This window comes from Rhinoraja longicauda, chromosome 12, assembly GCF_053455715.1.
Source record: "Rhinoraja longicauda isolate Sanriku21f chromosome 12, sRhiLon1.1, whole genome shotgun sequence".
NCBI lineage: Eukaryota > Metazoa > Chordata > Chondrichthyes > Rajiformes > Arhynchobatidae > Rhinoraja > Rhinoraja longicauda.
The window spans coordinates 49,958,163-49,986,002 of NC_135964.1; the positions used below are offsets into that span (position 1 = coordinate 49,958,163).

The 27,840-nt window shown below is 50.4% G+C and overlaps 1 protein-coding gene across 1 annotated transcript in view; it reads left to right on the forward strand.

Moving 5' to 3' along the window:
- ncam2a (neural cell adhesion molecule 2a) overlaps positions 1–27,840 on the forward strand; it is a 161,048-nt gene that overhangs the window by 110,078 nt on the left and 23,130 nt on the right. The window contains exon 13 of the mRNA XM_078409730.1: positions 5,777–5,957. Coding sequence (XP_078265856.1) covers positions 5,777–5,957 — 181 coding nt within the window. The remainder of the gene's footprint in view (positions 1–5,776; positions 5,958–27,840) is intronic.

Consider the following 27,840-nt stretch of genomic DNA (forward strand, 5'->3'; position numbering starts at 1 on the left):
GAAACGTCACCCATTCCTTCTCAACGGAGATGCTGCCTGACCCGCTGAGTTACTCCAGCGTTTTGTGTCTACCTAGTGCAAGTTAGAGTCCAGTAAAGTCCGGTCAAAGATGGTCCGAGCTAGATGGTAGATCAGGACCGCTATCTCTAGTCGGTGATGGGATGGTTCAGTTGCCTGATAACAGCTGGGAAGAAACTGTCCCTGAATCTGGAGGTGTGAGTCTTCACCTCTTCTGTAACTCTTGCCTGATGGGAGAGGGGAGAGGCGGGAGTGACCGGGGTGAGACTGGTCCATGATTGTACTGCTGCCATTATCTCTCCGGCTTGTCTCCCAGGTGAAGGATGTGAGTTCAGGTTTCACCGTAGTGCCACAGGCACCGATGTCCGAGCCGGCGATGCCCCGCTCTTTGCCACGAGGTCCATCCCACCAAACTGGCAGTGTGGCAGGAGATCAGATGAAGGTCTCTCCTGACCAGTTGGCATCTCCAGTGGCACAGCACCACACCAACAGTGCCATCCTACGGCACACATAGCCATAGAGTCAATAGACAATAGGTGCAGGAGGAGGCCATTCGGCCCTTCGAGCCAGCACCACCATTCAATGTGATCATGGCTGACCATTCTCAATCAGTACCCCGTTCCTGCCTTCTCCCCATACCCCCTGACTCCGCTATCCTTAAGAGCTCTATCTAGCTCTCTCGTGAATGCATTCAGAGAATTGGCCTCCACTGCCTTCTGAGGCAGTGAATTCCACAGATTTACAACACTCTGACTGAAAAAGTTTTTCCTCATCTCCGTTCTAAATGGCCTACCCCTAATTCGTAAACCGTGGCCCCTGGTTATGGACTCACCCAACATTGGGAACATATTTCCTGCCTCTAACGTGTCCAACGTGTCATAGAGTGATACAGCATGGAAACAGGCCCTTCAGCCCAACTTGCTCACGCCAACCAAAATGTCCCATCTACACTAGTCCCGCGTTTGGACCATGTCCCTCTAAACCTATCCTATCCATGTACCTGTCTAAATGTTTCTTAAACATTGCGATAGTCCCTGCCTCAACTACCTCCTCCAACAGCTCATTCCATACACCCACCAGTCTTTGTGTATAAACGTTATCCCTCAGGTTCCTATTAACTCTTCCCCCCCTCAACAGGGGCCACAGTTTAAGAATAAGGGGTGGGCCATTTAGAACGGAGGTGAGGAAAATCTTTTTCACCCAGAGAGTTGTGAATCTGTGGAATTCTCTGCCTCAGAAGGCAGTGGAGGCCAATTCTCTGGATGCTTTCAAGAGAGAGTTAGATAGAGCTCTAGATAGCGGAGTCAAGGGATATGGGGAGAAGGCAGAAACGGGGTACTGATTGTGGATGATCAGCCGTGATCACAGTGAATGGCGGTGCTGGCACGAGGGGCCGAATGGCCTACTCCTGCACCTATTGTCTATTGTCTATTGTCTAAGAAGGAGATCAATAAATATTGGAAAGATCGAGGAATTGGTTAAGAACAAGGAACTGCAGATGCTGGTTTACACAAAATGGCACAAAGTGTTGGAGTAACTCAACAGGTCAGGCAGAATCTCTGGAGAACACGGTGAGGCGACATTTTGGGTCGAGACCCTTCTTCAGACCGAGAGTCAGGGGAGGGGGAGACACAGAGAAATGGAAGGGTAAGGTGTGAACACACAGATCAAAGGGGACGATGAACAAAGGAAATGTAGAATGGTACATTGTTAGCTGAGGGGAAGGTGACAAGGGTATGTACAACCAGTAATATTTAATCAGGGGGACAATTAAACTAGTCGGAAAACTAGGATGGGGGAGGGACGGAGTGCCGGAAAATCGGCAGTGGGCATGTAAACGAAACACTGCACAAGAATCGGTCCGTGACCCAAGATAGACACAGAATGCTGGAGTAACTCAGCGGGTCAGGCAGCATCTCTGGAGAGGGGGAATGGGTGACGTTTTGGGTCGAGACCCTTCTTCAGACTGATGACGGGGGATGGAGATACGTAGATAAGGAAGCGAACGGAATGAAAACAGGATAAAGGGGATGGAGGTCAAGGAGAATGTAGAATAGATCATTGTTAGAGGATTGCCTTGGATGGGACCCCAGTTCACGAATCATCCCCACACCCTTCGCCAACACAACTCTCCACCTAGGGTTGCCAACTGTCCCATATTAGCCGGGACCTCCTGTATTTTGGGCTAAATTGGTTTGTCCCTTACGGGACCGCCCATGTTCCGTATTTGGCCCAGGGGGCGCTGTAGGCGTGGACACTGTAGGTGCCGACAGTGTAGGCCCGGACAGTGCAGGCCCGGACAGTGTAGGCCCAGACAGTGTAGGCCCGGACAGTGTAGGCCCGTACAGTGTAGGCCCAGACAGTGTAGGCCCGGACAGTGTAGGCCCAGACAGTGCAGGTCCGGACAGTGTAGGCCCAGACAGTGTAGGCCCGGACAGTGTAGGCCCGGACAGTGTTGGCCCAGACAGTGCAGGCCCGGACAGTGTAGGCCCGGACAGTGTAGGCCCGGACAGTGCAGGCCCGGACAGTGTAGGCCCAGACAGTGTAGGCCCGGACAGTGTAGGCCCGGACAGTGTTGGCCCAGACAGTGTAGGCCCGGACAGTGTAGGCCCAGACAGTGCAGGTCCGGACAGTGTAGGCCCAGACAGTGTAGGCCCGGACAGTGTAGGCCCGGACAGTGTTGGCCCGGACAGTGCAGGCCCGGACAGTGTAGGCCCGGACACTGTAGGTGCAGACAGTGCAGGCCCGGACAGTGTCGGCCCGGACAGTGTAGGTCCGGACAGTGTAGGCCCAGACAGTGTAGGCCCGGACACTGTAGGTGCGGACAGTGTAGGCCCAGACACTGTAGGCCCAGACAGTGTAGGCCCAGAGGCCCGGGCGCCGCCTAATGGAGGTTGCGTAGCAACCCCCCTCCCAGCCCGGGGGGCCGCCATTGGTAGAGCGGGAGCACGTGGCCCATGGCTGGGTGAGGTGATGTGGGGCGCGGGGCGGTGACGTCACCTTGTCCCGTATTTGGGAGTGAGATAGTTGGCAACCCCTATCTCCACCCTCCAACACATCCAAAGATGCCTGGGGTGTGATATATTTACGTTTACTTGCTTGAAACAAGATTTGTGGGCGGCACGGTGGCGCAGCGGTAAAGTTGCTGCCTTACAGCGAATGCAGCGCCGGAGACCCGGGTTCGATCCCGGTCACGGGTGCAGCCTGTACGGAGTTTGTACGTTCTCCCCGTGACCTGCGTGGCTTTTCTCCGGGTACTCCGGTCTCCTCCCACACATCCAAAGATGTACAGGTACGTAGGTAAATTGGCTTGGGGTGCATGTGTAAATTGCCCTAGTGTGTGTAGGGTAGTGCGAGGATCGCTGGTCAGTGTGGACTCGGTGAGTCGAAGTGCCTGATTCCTCCCTGCATCTCTAAACTAAATTAAGGTCGGGGTTGCTGTACAAATTGATATTTCATTGTCTTTGATATTCTGCTGCTGTGCCCGATGGTACACATTAGGGAACCGTGACTTACAAGTGTGCAATTTATTTTTATTTATTGATAAACTCAGAAGCGGCTGCTGGTGGTGGAAATTAAAATCAGTCCTCCAGTGGGCTGTGTGTGGGTGGCGTGGTTTGCATGCGAAACGGAGAGCAGGGCCCAGTCCTCCCTGATGCTGTGTTTTCATGTCGTTGTGGAGAAGCAGCGCGGAAACAGGCCCTTCGGCCCACCGAGTCTGTGCCGACCAGCGATCACACGAGCACTGTCCTACGTCTACTGCCACCAAAGAGGCACGAGCTGATAATTGGTCAAGTGGGACTAATGTCCTCAGACGCAGCACGGTAGAGTCGCTGCCTCACAGCGCCGGAGACTCGGGTTCGATCACGACTACGGGCGCTGTCTGTACGGAGTTTGCACGTTCTCCCCGTGACCCGCGTGGGGTTTCCCCGGGTGCTCCGGTTTCCTCCCTCCTTCCAAAGACGTACTGTACCTGTTTGTGGGTTAATTGGCTTCCGTAAATTGTAAATTGCCCCGAGTTAATTGACTCTTTAGCGTATGGTTATATGGGTGGCACACGGTGGCGCAGCGGTAGAGTTACCGCCTGACAGCGCCGGAGACCCGGGTTCGATCCTGACTACGGGCGCTGTCTGTACGGAGTTTGTACGTTCTCCCCGTGACCTGCGTGGGTTTTCTCCGAGATCTCCGGTTTCCTCCCACACTCCAAAGACGTGCAGGCTTGTGGGTTAATCGGCCCTCTGTAAATTGTCACCAGTGTGTAGGATAGTGGTTAATGCATGGTGTGATCGCTGGTCGGCACGGACTCGGTGGGCCGAAGGGCCTGTTTCCATGCTGTATCTCGAAAGTCTAAAGACGCAATTAAAGTGTAAAAATGCATGAGCTATGAAGGCAAATAGGAAGGATCTGTTTTAATTTCTCGGAAGAGTTGTAAAGCAGGAGGCACTGATATAATTAGTGGAAAGATTACAGGGGAGATGAGGGAAAATGTGTTGCTGCAGAGAGCTCAATGCTGTCCTCTTGTATCATAAACGTTCCCCGGTTCAAGATGTGCAGTGAAATGAAAGTGGCAATGCTGAGCGATCATGCACATCCTCTCAGTAAGGCAATTAGTCAATAGACAATAGATAATAGGTGCAGGAGGAGGCCATTCGGCCCTTCGAGCCAGCACCGCCATTCAATGTGATCATGGCTGATCATTCTCAATCAGTACCCCGTTCCTGCCTTCTCCCCGTACCCCCTGACTCCGCTATCCGTAAGAGCTCTATCTAGCTCTCTCTTGAATGCATTCAGAGAATTGGCCTCCACTGCCTTCTGAGGCAGAGAATTCCACAGATTCACAACTCTCTGACTGAAAAAGTTTTTCCTCACCTCCGTTCTAAATGGCCTACCCCTTATTCTTAAACTGTGGCCCCTGGTTCTGGACTCCCCCAACATTGGGAACATGTTTCCTGCCTCTAACGTGTCCAACCCCTTAATAATCTTATATGTTTCGATAAGATCTCGATAAGACATAAAAGACAACACAGCCCACCTGTGAAGACGTGCCTTACCCCGAAACGTCACCTATTCCTTTTTCTCCAGAGATGCTGCCCGACCCACTGAGTTACTCCAGCAATTTTGCCTACCGATCACTGTGTGGTATAATGTCGTGTGTGTATGTGTCTTGTTTGTGCGCATGTACATGTGTGTGCATGTCTCTTGTGTATGCGCATGTACATGTGTGCGTATGTGTCTTGTGTGCGCACGCACATGTGTGTGTGTCTCTTGTGCACACGTGCATGTTTGTGTGTCTTGTGTGCATGCGTGTGTGTGTGTGTGTGTGCACTTGCCATCTCCTGTGTGTCTGCCTGTGTATCTGCGTCTCTGTGCGTCAGTGTCTGTGTGTCTCGGTGTGTCTGTGTGTGTCTGTGACTGTGTGTCCCTCTGTACATCTGTGCCTATTGCGTGTGTCTGTATGTGTGTCTGTATGTGTGTGTGTGTGTGTGTGTGTGTGTGTGTGTGTGTGTGTGTGTGTGTGTGTGTGTGTGTGCGTGTGCATGCGTCTCTGTGTGTGTGTGTGTGTGTGTGTGTGTGTGTGTGTGTGTGTGTGTGTGTGTGTGTGTGTGTGTGTGTGTGTGTGTGTGTGTGTGTGTGTGTGTGTGTGTGTGTGTGGTCAGTGAGTAGTCAGTGTGGGTGAGTGTACTCCAACAGAAAGCTGCACTGAGCCCAGACTGTGTATGAGTGACGTACTGAAGCTGTCTCTCCCCCCTCCCCACAGAAAGACAAGGACGAGGAGTGGGTGCAGAAGGTGACTGAGGGAGGCCAGGACTCCATCACCCTGGAGCACCTGCAGTGGAACATGAGGTACCAGGTACTGATCTCAGCCGTCAACAAGCTGGGCAGCTCCGAGCCCACCCTCTACGAGTTCACCATGCCTCCTGAACCCAACACCATCGCCAGTAAGTCAAGAGTCAACAATTGTTTTATTGCCACATGTCCCAGATAGGACGGTCACGGTGGCGCAGCGGTAGAGTTGCTGCCTCTCAGCGCCGGAGACCCGGGTTCGATCCCGACTACGGGCGCTGTCTGTGCGGAGTTTGTACGTTCTCCCCGTGACCTGCGTGGGTTTTCCCCCGAGAACTTCGGTTTCCTCCCACACTCCAAAGGCGTGCGGGTTTGTGGGTTAATTGGTTTGGTAAACGTAAAGATTGTCCCTGGTGGGTGTAGGATGGTGTAAGTGTGCAGGAATCGCTGGGCGGCGCGGACTCTGTGGGCCGAAGGGCCTGTTTCCGCGCGGCATCTCCAAACTAAACTAAACTGTGACATTCTTACTGGCAGCAGCACAACAGCGCATGTAAACACGGTGCTCTGTCAGTCGCCACCTCGGTCAAAGACTCGATGTGGATGGAGAGACCTGAAGAAGCGGTCTCGACCCGAAACGTCACCCATTCCTTCTCTCCAGAGATGCTGCCTGACCCGCTGAGTTACTCCGGCTTTTTATGTCTAAGAGCTGATGTAAATTGCCTCCTTTGAGTCCGTGGTAGGAGAGTCTCACACTCTGGGAGAGGAGATGTCAGGGTCATGCACATCTACAGTGGCACTGTGGCCCAGCGGTAGAGTTGCTGCCTCACAGCGCCAGAGACCCGGGTCCGATCCCGACTACGGGCGCCGTCTGTACGGAGTTTGCACGTTCTCCCCGTGACCTGCGTGGGTTTTCTCCGAGATCTCCGGTTTCCTCCCACACTCCAGGTACAGCTTCGTAGGTTAATTGGCTTGGTGTAAATGTAAAAATTGTCCCTAGTGGGTGTGGGATAGTGTTAGTGTGCGGGGATCACTGGTCGGCGCGGACTCGGTGGGCCGAAGGGCCTGTTTCCGCACTGTGTCTCTAAACTAAACTATTGTACGTTGAACTCCGGCCATTATTCACCGTTTCTGTATGTCCACTTCAGTGCTTTGAACAATAGACAATAGACAATAGGTGCAAGAGGAGGCCATTCGGCCCTTCGAGCCAGCACCACCATTCAATGTGATCATGGCTGATCATTCTCAATCAGTACCCCGTTCCTGCCCTCTCCCCATACCCCCTGACTCCGCTATCCTTAAGAGCTCTACCTAGCTCTCTCTTGAATGCATTCAGAGAATTGGCCTCCACTGCCTTCTGAGGCAGAGAATTCCACAGATTCACAACTCTCTGACTGAAAAAGTTTTTCCTCATCTCCGTTCTAAATGGCCTACCCCTTATTCTTAAACTGTGGCCCCTTGTTCTGGACTCCCCCAACATTGGGAACATGTTTCCTGCCTCTAACGTGTCCAACCCCTTAATAATCTTATACGTTTCGATAAGATCTCCTCTCATCCTTCTAAATTCCAGTGTATACAAACCTAGTCGCTCCAGTCTTTCAACAGCGACATAGATTTCCAATATGGTTAAGTCGGACAATTCATTGCCACAGACGGCTGTGGAGGCCAAGTCAATGGGTATTTTGCACAATGAGATTGACAGATTCTTGCTTAGTTAGGGTGTCAAAGGTAATGAGGAGAGTAGGCAGGAGAATGGGGTTGAGAGCGATAGGTAGATCAGCCATGATTGAATGGTGGAGTAGATTCGATGGGCCGAATGGCCTATTTCTGCTCTTCTGCCTTATGGTCATAGAGGACCAAGGGCCAAGTGCAGGAGAATGGGACAAGTCCTTCTAGGTCGGCATAAACAAAGTGGGCCGAATGGCCTATTTACCTGCGAGAGAGCTCTCTGAACCCATGCATCTCCCTCATAATATCGTAAGGTCATACGTGATAGGAGCAGAATTAGGCCATTCGGCCCATCAAGTCTGCTCCGCCATTTAATCATGGCTGATCTATCTCTCCCTCCTAACCCCATTCTCCTGCCTCCTCCCCATAACCCCTGACACCCGTATAAAGGGAGTAACATTTAGTGCAAGATAAAGTCCAGTAAAGTCCGAATTAAAGATAGCTCGGAGTTCTCCAACGAGGTGCCCACAACACTGCTATTTCTTGCGGTCTGGGATGGAGCTGTTCCCAAACCACGCCGCGATGCATCCCAATAAAGTTCCCCTCTCCCTCCCACTCCCTACTGTTAACTGCCGACTCTCCTGGCCCCCTCTGCCTACCACACTCCACCCTCTCTCTCTCTACTTCCACCCTCTTTCCCAGCTTCACCATTCTGCCCTACTCCTAGGGGTGCCAGCTTCCTCACTCCCAAATACAGGACAAGGTGACATCACCGCCTCGCGCCCCACGTGACCTCACCCAGCCAGCGGCCACGTGCTCCCGCTCGACCAATGGCGGCGGCCCGGGCCGGGAGGCGGGTTGCTATGCAACCTTCATTAGGCGGTGCCCGGGCCTACAGTGTCTAGGCCTACAGTGTCGGGGCCTACAGTGTCGGGGCCTACAGTGTCGGGGCCTACAGTGTCGGGGCCTACAGTGTCGGGGCCTACAGTGTCGGGGCCTACAGTGTCGGGGCCTACAGTGTCGGGGCCTACAGTGTCCGGGCCTACAGTGTCAGGGCCTACAGTGTCGGGGCCTACAGTGTCGGGGCCTACAGTGTCGGGGCCTACAGTGTCGGGGCCTACAGTGTCGGGGCCTACAGTGTCCGGGCCTACAGTGTCAGGGCCTACAGTGTCCGGGCCTACAGTGTCAGGGCCTACAGTGTCAGGGCCTACAGTGTCAGGGCCTACAGCCCCCCACCCCCCTGGGCCTAGACAGTCAGGGAATGCAGCGGCCCCCGGGCTACAGTGCTCAGGGCTATGGTGTCGGGGCCTACAGTGTCCGGGCCTGCAGCACTGTCCGGGCCTAATAGGGGACAGCTGGCAACTCTACCTACTCCCCCTCTCATTGCCCCCCCCTCCTCTGCGCCTCTTCCCCCTTCTCTCTCTCCAGCTTTGCTCTTCCTCCCACCCACTCAGGCAATCTTTCTCTCATTCGAGAACAGAAAATAATACTGCTACTGCCCATGTAATCTAGTCCGAGTGAGACAGGAACTTAAACAAAGCTTCCAGTCCCATTAGCTTTCTCATTCCCGATTCTAATCCAGAGTTTCACAAAGTGCAACCAGCTGTGAAGATGACAGAAATGACAGCAAAATAAAACATTTCAAATGAGCTTAGTTTAGACAATAGACAATAGACAATAGGTGCAGGAGGAGGCCATTCGGCTCTTCGAGCCAGCACTGCCATTCAATGTGATCATGGCTGATCATTCTCAATCAGTACCCCGTTCCTGCCTTCTCCTCATACCCCCTGACTCCGCTATCCTTAAGAGCTCTATCTAGCTCTCTCTTGAATGCTTTAGTTTATTTAATTTGGAAATACAGTGTGGAAACAGGCCCTTCGGCCCACCGAGTCCACGCCGACCAGCGATCCCCGCACACTAACACTATCCTACACACACTAGGGACAATTTACATTTGTACCAAGCCAATTAACCTACAAACCTGTACATCTTTGGAGAGTGGGAGGAAATGGAGAAAGCTCGCTCAGGTCGAGGGGAGAAAGTACAAACTCCGTACAGGCAGCACCCGTAGGTTCACTGAGAAGCATGTGTTGCGCGCTACCCAGTCAGCGGAAAGACAATACATAATTACAATCGAGCCATTTACGGTGTGCAGATACATGATAAGGGGAATAACGTTTAGTGCACAGTAAAGCCAGCAAAGTCTGATCCAGGCTAGTCCGAGGGTCACCAACGAGGTAGATAGTTGTTTAGGACTGCTCTGCAGGTTGTGGTAGGATGGATGATCCACAGACGCTGCCTGTCCCGTTGAGTTACTCCAGCATTTTGTGTCTATCTTCGGTGCAAACCGGTATCTGCAGTTCCTTCTTACACTACTGAATGCATTCATGGACAACATAACATAGAAACATAGAAACATAGAAAATAGGTGCAGGAGTAGGCCATTCGGCCCTTCGAGCCTGTACGCACCGCCATTCAATATGATCATGGCTGATCATCCAGCTCAGTATCCTGTACCTGCCTTCTCTCCATACCCCCTGACCCCTTTAGCCACAAGGGCCACATCTAACTCCCTCTTAAATATAGCCAATGAACTGGCCTCAACTACCTTCTGTGGTAGAGAATTCCACAGATTCACCACTCTCTGTGCGAAAAAAAACTTTCTCATCTCGGTCCTAAAAGACTCCCCCCTTATCCTTAAACTGTGACCCCTTGTTCTGGACTTCCCCAACATCGGGAACAGCGGGAACAATGGGGAACAATCTTCCTGCAAATAACAAATCAGTATTGTTGCCGACCAAGCTAATGCAAACTGAAAGCCATGTCCTTGGGCAGGGTCACAAACTCCTGTCTCTTTTGAACAAGTTAAAAGCGTCGGCAAGAATATAATAGAGAGGAGGGGAAAAAAATTGGTTTCCAACATTTTATTTCAAACCGTTGAATGTTGAGCATGGGCCAAGGGCTTGGAATTTGTCGTCAAAATCAGTATATTCAGGGTTTCATCTTCCCAAATCTTTTCTCACAATGAGGCAGGAGGCACGGTGGCGCAGAGGTAGAGTTGCTGCCTGACAGCGCTTGTAGCGCCAGAGACCCGGGTTCGATCCCGACTACGGGCGCTGGAGTTTGTACGTTCTCCCCGTGACCTGCGCGCGTTTTCTCCAAGATCTTCGGTTTCCTCCCACACTCCAAAGACGTACAGGTTTGTAGATTAATTGGCTTGTTATCGATGTAAAAATTTCCCCAGTGTGTGTGTGTGTGTGTGTATAGGGTAGTGTTAATGTGCTGGCATCGCTGGTCGGCACGGACTCGGTGGGCCGAAGGGCCTGTTTCCGCGCTGTTTCTCCAAACTAAACTAAACTTAATCAGGAGGACAGCGAAGCAAGGTGGGGAGAGGGACGGAGAGAGAGGAAAAACAAGGGTTACTTGAAGTTAGAGAGATCAATAATCATAATCATGCCGCTGGGGTGAGAGCTGCCCAAGCGAAATATGAAGTGCTGTTCCCCCAATTTACATTGGGCCTCACTCTGACAGTGGAGGACAGGTATTTAGTCGGCTGAGTCAATAGACAATAGACAATAGGTGCAGGAGTAGGCCATTCAGCCCTTCGAGCCAGCACCGCCATTCAATGCGATCATGGCTGATCACTCTCAATCAGTACCCCGTTCCTGCCTTCTCCCCATACCCCCTCACTCCGCTATCCTTAAGAGCTCTATCCAGCTCTCTCTTGAAAGCATCCAACGAACTGGCCTCCACCGCCTTCTGAGGCAGAGAATTCCACACCTTCACCACTCTCTGACTGAAAAAGTTCTTCCTCATCTCCGTTCTAAATGGAGTCGATACTAGATAAAAGCTTGTGTAAGAAAATAACTGCAGATGCTGGTACAAATCGAAGGTATTTATTCACAAAATGCTGGAGTAACTCAGCGGGTCAGGCAGCATCTCAGGAGAGAAGGAATGGGTGACGTTTCGGGTCGAGACCCCTCTTCAGTCTGAAGAATGGTCTCAACCCGAAACGTCACCCATTCCTTCTCTCCTGAGATGCTGCCTGACCCGCTGAGTTACTCCAGCATTTTGTGAATAAATACCCTAGATAAAAGCTTGGTACATTCCAAGCCGTGCATAGATACCACACGGAGATCGCTTTGGGTTACAGCTCCCATGGACGCAATATACACTGATGAGCCAAAACATTATGACCACCTGCCTAATATGCTGTTGGTCCTCCGTGTGCAGCCCCATACGCAGCAGGGTGCGATGCACTGTGTATTGTGACACATTCCTCCCGTGACCACCAATAAAAATTTCTGTGACTTGTGCCACAGTCGACCTTCTGTCGGTTCGGACCAGACGGGATAGCCTTCGTTGCCCTCGCGCATCGATGAGCCTTGGGCGCCCAACACCCTGCCTGTCGCCGGTTTGTGGTTTGTCCCTCCTCGGACCACTGTCGGTCGGTACTCACCACTGCTGACCGGGAGCACCCCACAAGCCTTGCCGTTTCAGAGATGCTCTGACCCAGTCGTCTGGCCATAACAATTTGGCCCTTGTCAAAGTGGCTCAGGTCTTTACTCCTGCCCATTTCTCCTGCAACCAACACATCAACTTCAAGTCAAGTCAAGTCAAGTCAAGTCAAATTTATTTGTCACATACACATACTCGATGTGCAGTGAAATGAAAGTGGCAATGCCTGCGGGTTGTGCACAAAAAGAATTACAGTTACAGCATATAAATAAAGTTAATAAGTTACTAAACATAGCACAAAAAGTGTCGACAAAAATTTAGTCTCTGGGGTTATCAAAGTTGACAGTCCTGATGGCCTGTGGGAAGAAGCTCCGTCTCATCCTCTCCGTTTTCACAGCGTGACAGCGGAGGCGTTTGCCTGACCGTAGCATCTGGAACAGTCCGTTACTGGGGTGGCAGGGGTCGCTCATGATCTTGCTTGCTCTGGATCTGCACCTCCTGATGTATAGGTCCTGCAGGGGGGTGAGTGTAGTTCCCATGGTGCGTTCTGCCGAACGCACTACTCTCTGCAGGGCCATCCTGTCCTGGGCAAAGCTGTTCCCAAACCAGACTGTAATGTTGCCGGACAGGATGCTCTCTACAGCCCCAGAGTAGAAGCAATGAAGGATCCTCAGCGACACTCTGAATTTCACTTGCTGTTCACTTGCTGCCTAATATATCCCACCCTTTGACAGGCGCTATTGTAACAAGACAATCAATGTTATTCGCTTCACCTGTCAGTGGTCACAATGTTTTGACCACTGTATTCTTCGATCAAGTCTCCCATCAACCTCTGACATTCCAGAGAAAACAAGACCGGTCTATCGAGCCTCTCTCTTTAGCTGAAACCCCCTAATCCAGGCAGCATTCTGGAAAACCTTTGCACCCTCCCCAAACCCTCCACATCTTTCTCGTAATGAACAGAAACACGCTCTGGCCTTCTTCGTGTAGGAGCCTGGCACGTTTCCAAAGACTCTTATAAACTGCTCCAGAGATGCTGCCTGACCCACTGAGTCACTGAAGAATATTGTCTTTATTAACTGAGGCAAAGAATACAAGAGCCAAAAACTCAAACCAGAACTGTTTAAAACATGGAGACTCAAGGAACTGCAAATGCTGATGTACCAAAGAAAAAAGGCACAAAGTGCTGGAGTAACTCGGCTGGCCAGGAAGCATCTCTGGAGAAATGTGTATGAAGGAACTGCAGATGCTGAGTTTAAACCGAAGATAGACGCAAAATGCTGGAGTAACTCGGGGGGGTCAGGCAGCATCTATGAAGAACATGGATTGGTGACGTTTTGGGTCGGGACTCTTCTTCAGTCTGAGGTCCACAGCACGTCCAGGAGAAAGGTTCCCATCAGTCTGAAGAAGGATGACGACCAGAAAAGGTCGCCTGTCCATTCACTCCTTAGGCGCTACCTGGCCCGCTGAGTTCATCCAGGTCTGGGCTTTCTCCGGGTGCTCCGGTTTCCTCCCACACTCCAAAGTCATACAGGTTTGTAGGTTAATTGGCTTCGGTAAAAAAATCATAAATTGTCCCGAGTGTTAAGGATAGTGTTAGTGTACGAAGAGATCGCTGGTCGGCGTGGACTGGCTGGGCCAACGTTTCCTTGCTGTATCTGAACTCTAAAAGCGTAGGTTTATGGTGAGAAAAGGGTGATTTAGTTTAGAGATACAGCGCGGAAACAGGCCCTTCGGCCCACTGAATCCGTGCCGGCCCGCGATCCCCGCACACTAACACTATCCTTCACGCACTAGGGACAACGTGCACTTATGCCAAAGTGAATTAACCCACAAGCCTGTACGTCTTTGGAGTGTGGGAGGAAACCGAAGATCTCGGAGAAAACCCGCGCAGGTCACGGGGAGAACGTGCAAACTCCGTACAGACAGCGCCCGTAGTCGGGATCGAACCCGGGTATCTGAGGCTGCAAGCGCTGTAAGGCAGCAACTCTACTGCTGCGCCACCGTGCCACCCCTGTGATTTCAAGGGAATTTAAGGGGCAAGTGCTTTTTCACACAGAATGGCTGACATCTGGGACTCACTGCCAGTGATAGAATCGGAAACATTCACTACGTTTATGAGCCATTCGGACAGATACTCGGATGGACATGGCACAGAAGGATATGGACCTAATACGGGCGAATGGGTTTAGTGTAGATGGGGGGAAAAGGTCAGCATGGCCTTGATAGACAATAGACAATAGGTGCAGGAGTAGGCCATTCGGCCCTTCGAGCCAGCACCGCCATTCAATGTGATCATGGCTGATCATTCTCAATCAGTACCCCGTTCCTGCCTTCTCCCCATGCCCCCTGACTCCGCTATCCTTAAGAGCTCTATCCAGCTCTCTCTTGAATGCATTCAGAGAATTGGCCTCCACTGCCTTCTGAGGCAGAGAATTCCACTCTCTGACTGAAAAAGTTTTTCCTCATCTCAGTTCTAAATGGCCTACCCCTTATTCTTAAACTGTGGCCACTTGTTCTGGACTCCCCCAACATTGGGAACATGTTTCCTGCCTCTAACGTGTCCAACCCCTTAATAATCTTATACGTTTCGATAAGATCCCCTCTCATCCTTCTAAATTCCAGTGTATACAAGCCGAGTCGCTCCAGTCTTTCAACATACGACAGTCCCGCCATTCCGGGAATTAACCTAGTAAACCTACGCTGCACGCCCTCAATAGCAAGATCGATGGGCCGAAGGGCCCGTTTCTGTGCTTCACCATTCCTTCACTCGAAAATAAACCCTCCACGGTGATATTTCGTTCGAGAGACAACGAGGAATGGCTCATAAACATGTTTTCCTTTGATGTTAGTTCTTTTTGTGAATATGTGCAGCTTCGGTACCCTAACTTTGCAAACACAAATCAGTATTCTTTGCCGACCAAGCTAATGCAAACTGAAAGCCATGTCCTTGGGCAGTGTCACGCACTCCTGTCTGTTTTGAACAAGTTTATAAGCGTCGGCAAGAAAATAATAGAGTGGAGAAAAAGAAAATTGGTTTTGCTACGTTTTATTTTGAACCAATGCTTGTTCAGCATGAGCCAAGGGCTTGGAATTCGTCAACAAAATCAGTTTATTCAGTGTTTCATCTTCCCAAATCTTTTCTCACAATGAAGCGGGCGCAGAGGTAGAGCTTTTGCCCTACGGCACCAGAGACTTGGGTTCGATCCTGTCTGTACAGAGTTTGCACGTTCTCCCCGTGACCTGCGTGGGTTTTTCTCCGAGATCTTTGGTTTCCTCCCGCACTCCAAAGATGCACAGGTGTGTAGGTTAATTGGCTTGTGATGAATGTAAAAATTGTCCCTTGTGTGCGTGTAGGGCAGTGTTAATGTGTGGGGATCGCCGGTCGGCACAGAAGGGCCTTTTTCCGCGCTGCATCTCTAAACTAAACTAAACTTAATCAGGAGGACAGCGAAACTAGTCAGAGGACTAGGTAGAATAAAGCGAAGGTATCACAAAAAGCTGGAGTAACTCAGCGGGCCAGGCAGCATCTCAGGAGAGAAGGAATGGGTGGCGTTTCGGGTCGAGACCCTTCTTCAGACTGATGTCAGGGGAGGGGGAGGGACAAAGAAAGGATATAGTTGGAGGCAGGAGGACAGTGGGAGAACTGGGAAAGGGGCAGGGGAAGAGAGGGGCAGAGGAACTATCTAAAGTTAGAGAAGTCAATGTTCATACCGCTGGGCTGCAAGCTGCCCAAGCGAAATATGAGGTGCTGTTCCTCCAATTTGCGGTGGGCCTCACTATGGCACTGGAGGAGGCCCATGACAGAAAGGTCAGACTGGGAGTGGGAGTGGGAGGGGGAGTTGAAGTGCTCAGCCACCGGGAGATCAGGTTGGTTAAGGCGGACTGAGCGAAGGTGTTGAGCGAAACGATCGCCGAGCCTGCGCTTGGTCTCGCCGATGTAGAGAAGTTGGCATCTGGAGCAGCAGATACAATAGATGATGTTGGAGGAGGTGCAGGTGAACCTCTGCCTCACCTGGAAATAAAGCGCTCCAAGTTGATTTTTAGTTCGAGAGACTCACAAACACATTTTCCCTGGTATTAGTTCTTTTGGTGAATATGTACGACTCCGGTATCCTGACTTTGCAAAAGCAATTCTTATTATTGTGGTAGTTTCGTCGTCATTCGGCTACCAATTAATGGCTTTGTTCCAGTTACAGGCCATCTGCTAAGTGAGCTCTGTGATTATTCGTGTAACTCCATCAGCTAAATGCTGAATAATAATGAGTGTCAGCTGCTATAATGCAGTATAATATTATCACTGGAAAATGTACTCGGCGAGTTCATACAGCAAAATGCCAACTGAAATCCAACATTTCCACCTGGGTATGCAAAACAAAGAATATCACATGTGACAATAAAGTATCCGCCCATCCAATCCATCCATCCATCCATCCATCCATCCACCCATTCAACCATCCATCCATCCATCCATCCATCCATCCATCCTTCCATCCATCCATCCATCCATCCATCCATCCATCCATCCATCCATCCATCCATCCATCCATCCATCCAACCATCCATCCATCCATCCATCCATCCATCCATCCATCCATCCATCCATCCATCCATCCATCCATCCATCCATCCATCCATCCATCCATCCATCCATCTATCCATCCATCCATCCACCCATCCACCCATCCACCCACCCATCCATCCATCCATCCATCCATCCATCCATCCATCCATCCATCCATCCATCCATCCATCCATCCATCCATCCATCCATCCATCCATCCACCCATTCAACCATCCACCCATCCATCCATCCATCCATCCACCCATTCAACCATCCATCCATTCAACCATCCATCCATCTATCCATCCATCCATCCATCCATCCACCCATCCACCCATCCACCCATCCACCCATCCACCCATCCATCCATCCATCCATCCATCCATCCATCCATCCATCCATCCATCTCCCGACCCGAAACGTCACCTGTCCATGTTCTCCAGAGATGTTTTCCTGTCCCGTTGAGTTACTCCGGCACCTTGTGTCTGTCTTTGGTACAATCCATCATCCGCACAGTTCCTTTCCACACCTCCGTTTTGGTTTAACTCGGCTCTTCCACGTTGTGAGCACAACACTTGGCCTCACCTTTCATTGTGAAATCGAAGCTCCGTAATGTGTTTATTTCCGGGGGCAGACTCGGTTCACAAACCTGTTCAGATGTGGGAGCGTGCAACAGTGGGTAGTGCATGGCAACACGCTGATGAATGAGGCAGCAAGCTGAAGTAATTATCAAGCTTACAGCCCAATAATCACACTCTCTGCGTAATCTCTAACCTTAATAATTCCTTCACATTGCTAGCGTTCTGACACTAGCTGAAAAGATGTATTAGCCGCCGGTGTTTGTACAAAGCTGGGGCTGTATGTAAAATGAATGAATACACGTACAGGATGGTTAACAATGGGCAACGTGGTAAATTTAAACCCTCTCTGACATGCCATCTGCGTTCATCAGAAACCATAATCCCTAAATGATTCAGGGCAATACGCCGCCTTAACCCGCTACATATGTACATGAATTATGAATGCAGAAATATCACGCTGCCTCGCCAGTTATTCTGACGCGTGATTAGCAAGGAATCTTGGTGGAATCTAAATGTTGATTCCCACATGGTGTGGACCCAGGCCATTCGGCCCGTCCAGCCCATACTGGCTCACGGGACTATTCCGTCCCCCAACTGAACTGGCTTGTACTCGCTGGAATTTAGAAGATTGAGGGGGGATCTTATAGAAACTTACAAAATTCTTAAGGGGTTGGACAGGCTAGATGCAGGAAGATTGTTCCCGATGTTGGGGAAGTCCAGAACAAGGGGTCACAGTTTAAGGATAAGGGGGTAGTCTTTTAGGACCGAGATGAGAAAGTTTTTTTTCATACACAGAGTGGTGAATCTGTGGAATTCTCTGCCACAGAAGGTAGTTGAGGCCAGTTGATTGGCTATATTTAAGAGGGAGTTAGATGTGGCCCTTGTGGCTAAAGGGATCAGGGGGTATGGAGAGAAGGCAGGTACGGGATACTGAGTTGGATGATCAGCCATGATCATATTGAATGGCGGTGCAGGCTCGAAGGGCCGAATGGCCTACTCCTGCACCTATTTTCTATGTTTCTACGATACTTTCAATTGCGTGTCTCAGGATTGAGATTAACATTGGGATCATTAGTTTAGACTTTAGACTTTAGAGATGGTGCACAGGAAACAGGCCCTTCGGCCCACCGAGTCCGTGCTGACCTGCGACCATCCCGAACGCTAGCTCTATCCTACACACACACTAGGAGCAGTTTACAATTTTACCGAAGCCAATTAACCTACAAACCTGCACGTCTTTGGAGTGTGGGAGGAAACCGGAGCCCCCTGGAGAAAACCCACGCAGGTCACGGGGAGAACGTACAAACTCCGTACAGACAGCACCTGCAGTCAGGATCAAACCTGGGTCTCTGGCGCTGTGAGGCAGCAAATCTACCGCTGCGCCACCGTGCTGCACTCAATTTCTTGACTGAAAGATACAGCATGGAAACAGGTCCTTCGGCCCACCGGGTCACGCCGACCAGCGATCACCCTGTACACTAGGCCAATGTTGTCCCACTTTTGCAAGTGCACTCTACATACATGGGGCAATTTACAGAGGCCAATTAACCGACAAACCTGCACGTTGTGGGTGTAAACTCGGGGCACCTAGAGGGCACTCATGTGGTCACATGGAGTGCCTGCAAACTCCACACAGACAGCACCTGAAGTCAAGATCGAACCTGGGTCTCTGGTGCTGTGAGGCAGCTGTGCCACTCTGCCTCTAATGACAGGGTGGCACGGTGGCGCAGCAGCAGAGTTGCTGCCTTACAGCGAATGCAGCGCCAGAGACCTGGGTTCGATCCCGACTACGGGTGCTGCCTGTACGGAGTTTGTACGTTCTCCCCGTGACCTGCGTGAGTTTTCTCCGAGATCTTCGGTTTCCTCCCACACTCCAAAGACGTGCAGGTTTGTAGGTCAATTGGCTTTGTAAATGTAAAAAACATTGTCCCTAGTGGGTGTAGGATAGTGTTAATGTGCGGGGATCGCTGGTCGGCGCGGACCCGGTGGGCCGAAAGGGCCTGTTTCCGCGCTGTATCTCTAAACTAAACTAAACTAAACTAGAAAGGGTGCTAACGCCATTAAATTTCAGCACCAGTGATCAGTGAACAGCTCCAGTCATAGTTCACTCTATTCAACTCTACCTCATTGCACACATAACATATAACATATAACATATAACAACTACAGCATGGAAACAGGCCTGTCCGGCCCTACCAGTCCACGCCGACCATTCTCCCTGACCTAGTCTCATCTACCTGCACTCAGACCATAACCCTCCAATCCCCTCCTATCCATATACCTATACAATTTACTCTTAAATAATAAAATCGAGCCAGCCTCCACCACTTCCACCGGAAGTCCATTCCATACAGCCACAACCCTCTGAGTAAAGAAGTTCCCACAAATGTTACCCCTAAACCTTTGTCCCTCAATTCTGAAGCTATGTCCCCTTGTTGGAATCTTCCCCACTCTCAAGGGGAAAAGCCTACCCACGTCAACTCTGTCCGTCCCTCTCAAAATTTTAAAACTCTGTACTCTCAAAATTTCACCTTTAAATATCCTCCATTTCTCTATTATATCCTTTTCATAAAACAACAATTTCCATTTCACTCCTTTTAAATCCTTTCTCATCTCCTCAAAATTAGCCTTTCTCCAATCCAAAATCTCAACCCTTGGTCCAGATTTGACCTTCTCCATAATGATATTGAAACTAATGGCATTATGATCACTAGACCCAAAGTGCTCCTCAACACATACCTCCGTCACCTGACCCATCTCATTTCCTAACAGGAGGTCCAACACTGCCCCTTCTCTGGTAGGCACCTCTACGTATTGCTGCAAAAAACTATCCTGCACACATTTTACAAACTCCAAACCATCCAGCCCTTTAACAGAATGTGATTCCCAGTCTATATACGGAAAATTGAAATCACCCACAATCACCACTCTGTGCTTACTACTAATATCTGCTATCTCCTTACATATTTGCTCTTCCAATTCTCGTTCCCTATTTGGCGGTCTATAATACACCCCTATAAGTGTTGCTAAACCTTTCTCATTTCTGAGTTCCACCCAAACAGCCTCCTTAATCGAGCCTTCTAGTCTGTCCTGCCAAAGCACTGCTGTGATATCCTCCCTGACAAGCAATGCAACACCCCCACCTCTTGCCCCTCCGATTCTATCACATCTGAAACAATGAAATCCTGGAATATTTAATTGCCAATCGCAACCCTCCTGCAACCATGTTTCACTGATCGCCACAACATCATACTTCCAGATGTCAATCCAGGCTCTAAGCTCATCCACCTTTCTTACAATGCTCCTAGCATTAAAATATACACATTTAAGGGACCCATCATTTCTCAGTTTATTTCTTTTCCCTTCTTTCTCTCCTACATATTGGGTCTGAGTGTTTCCCTTTTCTGCCTCCTGCCTCACACACTGCCTATTAGCTATCTGTGTTTGAGTCCCTCCCCCCAACCGTACTAGTTTAAAGTCTCCGCAGTTATTTTAGCAAATCTCCCCGCCAGGATATTGGTTCCCCTCGGGTTTAGATGCAACCCGTCCTTTTTGTACAGGTCATACTTCCCCCAGAAGAGGTCCCAATGATCCAGAAACTTGAAACCCTGCTCCCTGCACCAGTTCCTCAGCCACGTATTTATCCTCCACCTCACTCCATTCCTATTCTCACTATCGCGTGGCACAGGCATTAAGCCTGAGATTATTACTTTGGAAGTCCTTTTTTTTAACTCACTTCCTAGCCCCCTGAATTCTCCTTTCAGGACCTCTTCCCTTATCCTACCTATATTGTTGGTACCTATATGTACCACGACCTCTGGCTCCTCTCCCTCCCCTTTCAGGATATCCTGGACACGCTCAGACACATCCCGGACACCGGCACCAGGGAGGCAAACCACCATCCGGGTCTCCCGACTGCGTCCACAAAAACGCCTATCTAACCCCCTCACTATAGAGTCCCCTATTACTACTGCTCTCCTCTTCCTTTCCCTACCCTTCTGAGCAACAGGGCCGGACTCCTTGACAGAGGCCCGGGCACCGTCGCTGCCCCCAGGTAGGCTGTCCCCCCCAACAGTACTTAAACAGGAGTACTTATTTCCAAGGGGTACAGCCACCGGGGTACTCCCTAGTCCCTGCCTCTGTTCCTTGCCCCCCCTAACAGTGACCCACTTGTCTACCTCCCGTGGTCTAGGAGTGACCACCTCCCTGTAACTCCTATCTATAACCTCCTCACTCTCCCTGATCAGACGGAGGTCATCAATCTGCCGCTCCAGGTTCCTAATACGGTCCCTTAGGAGCCCCATCTCGTCACACCTGGCGCAGATGTGGATGTCTGGAAGACTATCAGACTCCCAGATTCCCCACATCTGACACCCAGAACAAAAAACTGCCCTGGCAGTCATACTCTCCAAACAAAGCCCCGCGCTCGGTTACTAAACCTACCGCCCGGCCGCTACTCCAACCGCTCCAACCGCCCACCCAAAAGAACTGAGTGATCTCTTAGGAGAGGCGAAAAACCGGATAAAAAACCCAGGACTTTGTCTCTGGAACTGGTGCACTACAATGCTGAGAACTATATTCTGCACTCTGTATCTCCCCCTTTGCTCTACCTATAATACTTGAGTTTGACCTGATTGTATTTATGTGTAGTATTATGTGATCTGCTTGTGAAGAAGGGTCTCGACCCGAAACGTCACCCATTCCATCTCTCCAGAGATGTTGCCTTTTCCCCGCTGAGTTACTCCAGCTTTTCGTGTCTATCTTTGGTACAGTGGCACAACGTGCCGCACGGTGGCGCAGCGGTAGAGTAGCTGCCTGACAGCGCCAGAGACCTGGGTTCGAACCCGACTACGGGCACTGTCTGTCCGGAGTTCACAAGAACACAAGAACACAAGAAAATAGGAGCAGGAATAGGCCAACCGGCCCCTCGAGCCCACTCCGCCATTCAATACGATCATGGCTGATCCTACCCCAACCCCCTTCCCACTATCGCCCTTCTTCCCACCCAAAAGAACCGTGTGATCTTCTGGGAGAGGCGAAAAACCGGATAAAAACCCAGGCCAATTTGGGAAAAAAATCCGGGAAATTCCTCTCCGACCCCAAGCTAGGCGATCGAAACTTGTCCAGGAGATTACTCAGGTCTTATTATACTACGTTCTCCCCGTGAACTGCGTGGGCTTTCTACGGGTACTCGGGTTTCCTCCCACACTCCAAAGACGTACTGGTTTGTAGGTTAATTGGCTTTGGTAAGAATTGTAAATTGTCCCTGGTGTGTAGGTTAGTGCGTTTTCACACTTTTATACCTTCTGCCTGATGGGAGAGGGGAGAAGAGGGATTTTGCTTGGGCGACTTTCAACCCATGGTATGAATATTGCTTTCTCTAACTTCACGTAACCCTTCCACCCCCTCTCTCCCTGTCCCTCTCCCACCTTAGTGTTTGTACTGGTTTCACTGTCGTCCTGGTGAGTTTCATTGTCTGTAACTCGTTTTCACCTAGCTCACAGTTCACGATGGCCTGTTTCCTTTATCATGGGCCTGTTTCCGTGCGGTGCGACTCTGACCTGTCAGGCCCTGAGTTGCCTCCTCATTCCCTCCTCAATTCCTCAAACTCGCTTTACTTCACAAACCTTTGTAAAGTTTCTTTTTTTTTAACTTTTTCATTATTCTACTGGCATCTACTCAGCCACCGCCTCAGCCTTTTTGTTCACCAGAAAATGTAAAATTTCATCAATATTTTCGCAAGAGCCCTGACCTGTTCATCCTTTGATAATTTTTTTCCACATTCTCATGAAATCTTCTCTGTGATATCAACTGGCAGAGACGTGCAAAGCACTCAGAGTGTCCGAATGCATTCAAGAGAGAGCTGGATAGAGCTCTTAAGGATAGTGGAGTCAGGGGGTACGGGGAGAAGGCAGGAACGGGGTACTGATTGAGAATGATCAGCCATGATCACATTGAATGGCGGTGCTGGCTCGAAGGGCCGAATGGCCTACTCCTGCACCTATTGTCTATTGTCTATTGTTGTTGTGGCACGGTGGTGCAGCGGGTAGACAATAGACAATAGACAATAGGTGCAGGAGGAGGCCATTCGGCCCTTCGAGCCAGCACCGCCATTCAATGTGATCATGGCTGATCATTCTCAATCAGTACCCCGTTCCTGCCTTCTCCCCATACCCCCTGACTCCACTATCCTTAAGAGCTCTATCCAGCTCTCTCTTGAATGCATTCAGAGAATTGGCCTCCACTGCCTTCTGAGGCAGAGAATTCCACAGATTCACAACTCTCTGACTGAAAAAGTTTTTCCTCATCTCAGTTCTAAATGGCCTACCCCTTATTCTTAAACTGTGGCCCCTTATTCTGGACTCCCCCAACATTGGGAACATGTTTCCTGCCTCTAACGTGTCCAACCCCTTAATAATCTTATACGTTTCGATAAGGGACAAAAGTTTAGGGGTAACATGAGGGGTAACTTCTTTACTCAGAGGGTGGTGGCTGTGTGGAATGAGCTTCCGGTGGAAGTGGTGGAGGCTGGCTCGATTTTATTATTTAAGAGTAAATTGGATAGGTATATGGATGGGAGGGGATTGGAGGGTTATGGTCTGAGAGCAGGTAGATGAGACTAGGTCAGAGAAAGTGGTCGTCGTGGACTGGTAGGGCCGAACAGGCCTGTTTCCGTGCTGTAATTGTTATATGGTTATATGGTTATAAGATTTTCGTACTGCTTTGTAAATGCGCAGACTTATCGATTTTCCAGTCCACAGCTAAGATTGGCTTCCTGATTTACCCAGGTTTTGTCCATGCGTTTACTAAAGCTTGGAAGCACAGTATAAATGGAATTATTTTCTCTGCAAAAGCATTGCTTGTTGGCCTGCACTGTATTAGTGGAACAGAGATGGACACAAAAAGCTGGAGTAACTCGGCGGGTCAGGCAGCATCTCTGGAGGAAAGGAATAGGTGATGTTTCAGGTCGAGACCCTTCTTCAGACTGGGAGGTAGGGGGAGAGGGAAAACGGGAGATACAGACGGTGATGTGGAGAGAGATATTGAACAAATGAATGAAAGATATGGAAAAAGAGTAACGATGATAAAGGAGAGGCCGTGGGCTAGGTGAGAACCAGTTACAGACAATGAGACTCAACAGGACGACTTTGAAGCTGGCATGACTTGGGTGGGAGAGGGGTGGCGAGAGGGGGGAATGCAAGGGCTACTTGAAGCTAGAGAAGTCAATGTTCATACCGCTGGGGTGTAAGCTGCCCAAGCGAAATATGAGGTGCTGTTCCTCCAATTTTCGTTTGGCCTCACTCTGACAGTGGAGGAGGCCCAGGACAGAAAGCAGCAGATGACGGTGGAAGAATTCTTTAATTCTTTTAAGAATAAAGGGGAGGCCGTTTAGGACTGAGATGAGGAAAAACCTTTTTTCACCCAGAGAGTTGTGAATCTGTGGAAATCTCTGCCACAGAAGGCAGTGGAGGCCAATTCACTGGATGAATTCAAGAGAGATTTAGGTATAGCTCTTAGGGCTAACGGAATCAAGGGATGTGGGGAAAAAGCAGGAACGGGGTACTGATTTTGGATGGTCAGACACGATCATAATGAATGGCAGTGCTGGCTGAAAGGGCCGAAGGGCCTCCTCCTGCACCTATTTTCTATGTTTCGGTGTTACTAGTCTCAGTTACAGATCCATAAATCTGTGGTGGCTGATTTAATGCTTTTAATGGAAGGGTACATTTGACCTTTTTAATAGGATAAATATATATGTTTGGGACAAGGGATGCTGTCAGAATTGTACTGACCTCACATCAGGCTTCCACTGTGTTATTGATCCTGTTCTTAGAGAAAGTACAGTCGCAAAGAGTCTTCGATCAATACTGCAGCAAACCACTTGGATATGAGACATCGACTTGCGATTAGACATTTAGAAAGAGCTGTAAGAAAGCCTGTCCTTTTCTCCTGATAACATCACCGGCCCAGATAACAAGCCAGATAGAGACGCGAGGAATTGCAGGTGCTGATTCACAACAACAAAAAAGACACAAAGTGCTGGAGTAACTCAGCATCTCTGGAGTTTAGTTTAGTTTAGTTTAGTTAATTGCCACGCGTGCCGAGGTACAGTGAAGAGCTTTATGTTAGGAGCTATCCAGTCCAGCATTTGGTGCTTTACCTTCGGTGTAAACCGGCATCTGCAGTTCCATCCTACCCCTCACCATTCCAGTTTAGTTTAGTTTATTCCAGAACCAGGGGCCACGCACAGTTTAAGAATAAGGGGTCGGCCATTTAGAACGGAGATGAGGAAAGACTTTTTCAGTCAGAGAGTTGTGAATCTGTGGAATTCTCTGCCTCAGAAGGCAGTGGAGGCCAATTCCCTGAATGCATTCAAGAGAGAGCTGGATAGAGCTCTTAATGATAGCGGAGTCAGGGGGGTTTGGGGAGAGGGCAGGAACGGGGTATTGATTGTGGATGATCGGCCATGATCACATTGTATGGCGGTGCTGGCTCGAAGGGCCGATTGGCCTCCTCCTGCACCTATTGTCTATTGTCCATTGACTTGTTGCGTGCTACCCAGTCAGGAGAAAGGCCATACATGATTACAATGGAGCCATTTGCAGTGTACAGATACATGATAAGGGAATAACGTTTAGTGCAGGGTAAAGCCAGCAAAGTGCAATCAAGGATAGTCCGAGGATCCCCAGTGAGGTCATCGTCATCGGCAGTCACTGGAAGCGAGTGTGACTGCCCTCTCCATAGGGTCAGGACGCCTGTGCGTGACTTTGTTTAACGTGGGGAGACTGGTGCACAGACAGCCACCGCACGGTCCTTGTCAGATCTGGGTCAGGATCCAGTGGCGTGGAGTCCAAGACGACCGGGGACCCTTTTCTGCCGCGGCCTTCATCCGTCCGCCTTCCCAGCCGTTGTGACGCTCCACTGAAGTCGGCCGCCATCCTCCCTCCGCCTGCTCCACCGTTGAGGCCTTGGTTGGATCGCTCTTTGTCAGGGACCTCCCCCCCTCGACCTCACCGTCACGGGTGACCCTACTGGGAGCGTGACTCCAGACGGCATCGCTCTCAGGGTCTCAGGACCACACGAGCTTCTCCACCACGACAAGGTGACAACCCAGTGAGGTAGATAGTGGTTCAGCCCAGGGATAGGTGAAGAGATAAGGGCAGGACAGAGGCTGGCGAGTGATGGGTGGATACAGGTGAGGGGCAGATGGGCAGATGGTGGGACAAAAGGCCGAGATGAAAAGACAGAAGGGGTGAGATAAGGATGGAAGAGGCACAAATTGTGAAGCCAGAGGGAGGAATGTCGGTGGAAGGGGGGGGGCGGGTGTGAATCCAGGTGGGGCGCAGGGAAGAAAGGGGACAGATTCTGGAACAGTTTCTTCGCAGGTCGACACAAAATACTGGCGGAACTCAGCCGGACAGGCACATCTCTGGAGAGAAGGAACGGGTGACGTTTCGGGTCGAGACCCTTCCTCAGACTGATGTTGTCAGAGATAGAATGTAGTCGGAGACAGTAAGACTGGTGGGAGAACTAGGAATGGGGTGGGGATGGAGAGAGAGGGAAAGCAAGGGTTAATTGAAGTTGGAGAAGTCAATATTCATACCGCTGGGGTGTAAGCTGCCCAAGCGAAATATGAGGTGCTGTTCCTCCAATTTACGCTGGGCCTCACTCTGACAATGGAGGAGGCCCAGGACAGAAAAGGTCAGTGTGGGAATGGGAGGGGGAGTTGAAGTGCTGAGCCACCGGGAGATCAGGTAGGTTAAGGCGGACTGAGCGGAGGTGTTCTGCGAAACGATCAAAACGATCCACTCGAAGGTATCACAAAATGCAGGAATAACTCAGCGGGTCAGGCAGCATCTCAGGAGAGAAAGAATGGGTGACGTTTCGGGTCGAGACCCTTCTTCAGACTGATGTCAGGGGGGCGGGACAAAGAAAGGATATAGGTGGAGACAGGAACTCAGAGGGAGAACTGGGAAGGGGGACGGGGGGAAGAGAGGGACAGAGGAACTATCTAAAGTTGGAGAAGTCAATATTCATACCGCTGGGCTGCAAGCTGCCCAAGCGAAATATGAGGTGCTGTTCCTCCAATTTCCGGTGGGCCTCACTATGGCACTGGAGGAGGCCCATGACAGAAAGGTCAGACTGGGAGTGGGAGGGGGAGTTGAAGTGCTCAGCCACCGGGAGATCAGGTTGGTTAAGGCGGACTGAGCGCAGGTGTTGAGCGAAACGATCGCCGAGCCTGCGTTTGGTCTTCGCCGATGTAGAGAAGTTGACATCTGGAACAGTGGATACAATAGATGAGGTTGGAGGAGATGCAAACCACGTTCCAGTCACGTTTCGCTGAAAACCTCCACTCAGTCTACCAAGCGCAGGCTCGGCGATCGTTTATTGTGGTGGGGGGAATGAGGGGGAAAGTTCTCGGGCTTCCTATTCACAACGCTGTAGAAATAGTGATCAGAGAAAATCGGACAGAGGCAGGTGGTGACCAAGAGTTCCTGTCCACGAATGAATGATTTGCTCGGGTTGGACTTCAGGAAACATTGGAGAAGGAGCTCGTTGGTGGCAGTGAGTGACCAGGGTCCTTGTCTCTCCTCCCACACAAGTAACAACGGGCTTCCGTCAAAGGTCCTGGCACTGCGGTCAAACCGTTTTAGTTTAGTTTAGATTGGTTTACAGATACGGCGTCAAAAAGAGGCCCTTCGGCCCACCGAGTCCGCGCCGACCAGCGATCCCCGCCCACTCACGCCGCCCTACAGGCACTAGGGACAA